At 41.7% G+C, this 705-nt stretch overlaps 1 protein-coding gene across 5 annotated transcripts in view; it reads left to right on the forward strand.

Moving 5' to 3' along the window:
- Window positions 1-705, forward strand: part of Cnbp (CCHC-type zinc finger nucleic acid binding protein) — a 13,078-nt gene extending 12,373 nt beyond the window's left edge. For all 5 annotated transcript variants that reach the window (XM_023705935.1, XM_023705936.1, XM_023705934.1 and 2 more), the window contains exon 5: window positions 495-705. In XM_023705935.1, the coding sequence (XP_023561703.1) occupies window positions 495-612 (118 nt within the window). In that variant the 3' untranslated portion in view covers window positions 613-705. The remainder of the gene's footprint in view (window positions 1-494) is intronic.

The following is a 705-nucleotide window of genomic DNA, read 5'->3' on the forward strand; positions in this document are numbered from 1 at the left end:
AGTTGACCTATTAGGGCACAAACTTTTTTTTTTAAGTAGTTTAGCTATATAATTCAAGGTGGTTTTGAATTTATGGTACTCCCTATGCTGGTCTAGAACTCATGATAATCCTGCCCCAGCCTCCTGAATGTTGAGCTTACTTATGTGCAGCAGCATGCTTAAACAGGGCAGACATTTGAGTGGCTGTTAGTTCTTCCAGCCTTTAGTTTTATTTTTTTTTTTAATTTATTTTTTTTTTTTATTTATTTATGTGTATGTGGCCAGCTCAGCCCACCAGGGGGCGGGGCTACCTGGCATGTGGTGCTGGGGATTGAACCGTGGTCCCTGTGCTTTGCTAAGCTTGTTCTAAGTAGGTGCTTTAGACCACTGAGCCATCTCGCCAGCCCCGAGCCTTTAGTTTTATTAATATGAAGTATTATTCAAAAGGAAAGTATTTCTTTGCCTCATAGATCTACTTGTTCCAAACATTGTGAAAATTTCAATTTCTTTTTCAGGTGTGGTGAGACTGGTCATGTAGCCATCAATTGCAGCAAGACAAGTGAAGTCAACTGTTACCGCTGTGGCGAGTCAGGGCATCTTGCACGGGAATGCACAATTGAGGCCACAGCCTAATTATTTTCCTTTGTCGCCCCTCCTTTTTCTGATTGATGGTTGTATTATTTTCTCTGAATCCTCTTCACTGGCCAAAGGTTGGCAGATAGAGGC

The sequence above is a fragment of the Octodon degus genome, unplaced genomic scaffold (genome assembly GCF_000260255.1).
Source record: "Octodon degus isolate 3935 unplaced genomic scaffold, OctDeg1.0 scaffold00233, whole genome shotgun sequence".
In the NCBI taxonomy this organism is placed as follows: Eukaryota; Metazoa; Chordata; class Mammalia; order Rodentia; family Octodontidae; genus Octodon; species Octodon degus.